Source organism: Penaeus vannamei, unplaced genomic scaffold, assembly GCF_042767895.1.
Source record: "Penaeus vannamei isolate JL-2024 unplaced genomic scaffold, ASM4276789v1 unanchor5358, whole genome shotgun sequence".
NCBI classification, from domain to species: domain Eukaryota; kingdom Metazoa; phylum Arthropoda; class Malacostraca; order Decapoda; family Penaeidae; genus Penaeus; species Penaeus vannamei.
In genome coordinates, this window is record NW_027218336.1 from 17,501 (window position 1) to 20,000 (window position 2,500).

General features: G+C 21.2%; 1 protein-coding gene across 5 annotated transcripts in view; it reads left to right on the forward strand.

The window, feature by feature from the left end:
- Positions 1-2,500, forward strand: part of Cbp53E (Calbindin 53E) — a gene marked incomplete at its 5' end in the record, with an annotated part of 43,583 nt that overhangs the window by 16,291 nt on the left and 24,792 nt on the right. For all 5 annotated transcript variants that reach the window (XM_070120491.1, XM_070120490.1, XM_070120492.1 and 2 more), the window contains 1 exon segment: positions 2,272-2,355. In XM_070120491.1, the coding sequence (XP_069976592.1) occupies positions 2,272-2,355 (84 nt within the window).

The window sequence follows — 2,500 nt, forward strand, 5'->3', positions numbered from 1 at the left end:
AAAAAAGGAAAATTAATGAAAATAAGCTTGGAATGAATATTTCTTTTAATATGATTAATTTTCTCTAAAATTGCTATTTAGGGCATGAAAATAACGCTATTTTATATCAGAAAGAAATACATTTAGATCTTTTCATTCTTCAATCTTCTTTTTATCAATGAAATGCCAATATGGAATGCGTATGCAACTTTGCAGAAAGAAAAAGAAAAGAAAAAAAAGGACAGTTTCTGCATCAATAAATCCTCTACCCATTTTCTTTGATTCTAAATTTTCTTTAAATATCTCCCGTTTTCTTTAAGGAAATCGTGCATGTATTTCTAAAATATTATACTCCTTAATTTTTTCATTTATTTTGAAATCCATTTCATATATATGTGTGTATAATATATATATATATATATATATATATATATATATATATATATATATATATATATATATGTATGTATGTATGTATATATATATATATGTATATATGTTCATATATGTATATATATGTTTATATGTATATTATATATATATACATTGTTATGTTTTCTTACTCCTCTCCATATACAAACATAATATTCCATTTATTTTGTTATAAAATCTACCATATTTGATATAATGCTTTTTTCTCTCTCAAAAAAAATATTTGTATGCATGACTTGCATTGTTTTTCCCAATTCATTGATCTGAAATGCAGATATTTTCCCTTAATTAATGTTGTTGATTATGCTATAGAAAATGATGGTGATATTACTATGGATAATGCTGATAATATTAATTATACGGATAATGATGATTTTGATGATAATATTAATTATGCAGATAATGATGATAATATTAATATGGATATTGACAATAATAATGATAATATTAATATAGATGATGATAATGATAAGTTAGTGATTATTAAAATGATAATGAGGATAAAAACAGTGATAACAATTATAGTAATACTAATGATTTTAGTGGTAATAGTTATATCATTATGATGATAATGATGATTATGATGATTATAATGATATAGATAATGATGATTAAATAGTAAATATTACAATGATATGAGGATAACAAAATGATGATAATTATAGTGATACTAATGATCTTAATGATAATAATGATAACATAATAATGATAATAATAATGATAATAAAAGTAACACCTATAATGAAATCAAAAGGAGGAATGATTAAGATAATTAAAATGATATTGATAATAACATGAAAAAAACAGTAAAATAATAAGGATAATAATGATAATTGTAATAAGATTTATTATCATTGATATTAATGATGATTATAGTGACGATGATAATAATAGTAAAAGTGATAATGAAAATAATAATAAAAGAAGCATGCATAAAAACAATAAAAATAACATCAATGATCATAATGTTTTTTATACTGATAAGATTCTTCTTTTTAAAAAATCATAAAAATTATATAAATGTTTATCTTGAAATATTTCTCATGATAAGAGAAAGTTGAAAAAATACAAGAATTGCAATATTAGTAATAATAATATTCATAAGATAGTAATACTCGTAGTAATAATACTAATAGTAATAATGGTAGTAATGATAAAACTAACAAAATAATAATATTCATAGTAATAATAGTAATAGTAATGATAATGATACTAAGAATGACTTTAAAAAATAATAGTAACAAAAGTAATAACAACAGTAATAACAAAATAATGATAATTATGTTTAATTAAGGATAATTAAGAACTAAAACAATACTAATGATAGATTTTTTCATCCATTAAGAAAGAAATGTATTTTAGAGGATAAATTTAAGAGAAAATTATAAATAAAATCAGTAAAACTAATTATTGGTACATCATGATAAACACATAATTGAGAAATCTGATAACATGGATGATAAGGACGATAATGGTAAGAATAAGACAAATATGATTATTTTTACCCATTAATGAATATAGTAATTATGATAATACCTAAAAGATAATGAAGATTGTAACAATAATTGCAATTAATGGCAATAACAAGAGATACTAGTATTATTAATGACGAAAAATAATATTCATTTAAATTAGTATATATCAAGAAATAAATTTAAGATAATATTATTATAGAAATCACTAAAATCCCGTTTTCTATCAAATAAAAGAAAACAATTTTTTTCCTAAGGCTAACCTTTATATAACAATCCTTCCCTCGTTTTCTATGAAATAAAGAGAAAACGAAATTTTTTTCAAAGGACTAACTCAACTAAAATAATCGTTTCCTCCCTCTTTTTTTTTTTCTTGCATCAAACACAGAATTTCCTACGAGATCTTCTCAAAGAAGCAAAGAAAGACCAAGATGTCTCAGAAGATAAGCTTATCGAGTACACAGACACCATGGTAAGTATTTTTTTTTTTTTTTTTTTTTGCCATTGCCAAATAAAAAAAATAATAATTTAATGATTTTTATGAATTTCTTTATTACTTTCTGCTTTTTCTGGTAATGTTTTAGATTTGATTTCGTCTGATAAATACTGTTTGTTTA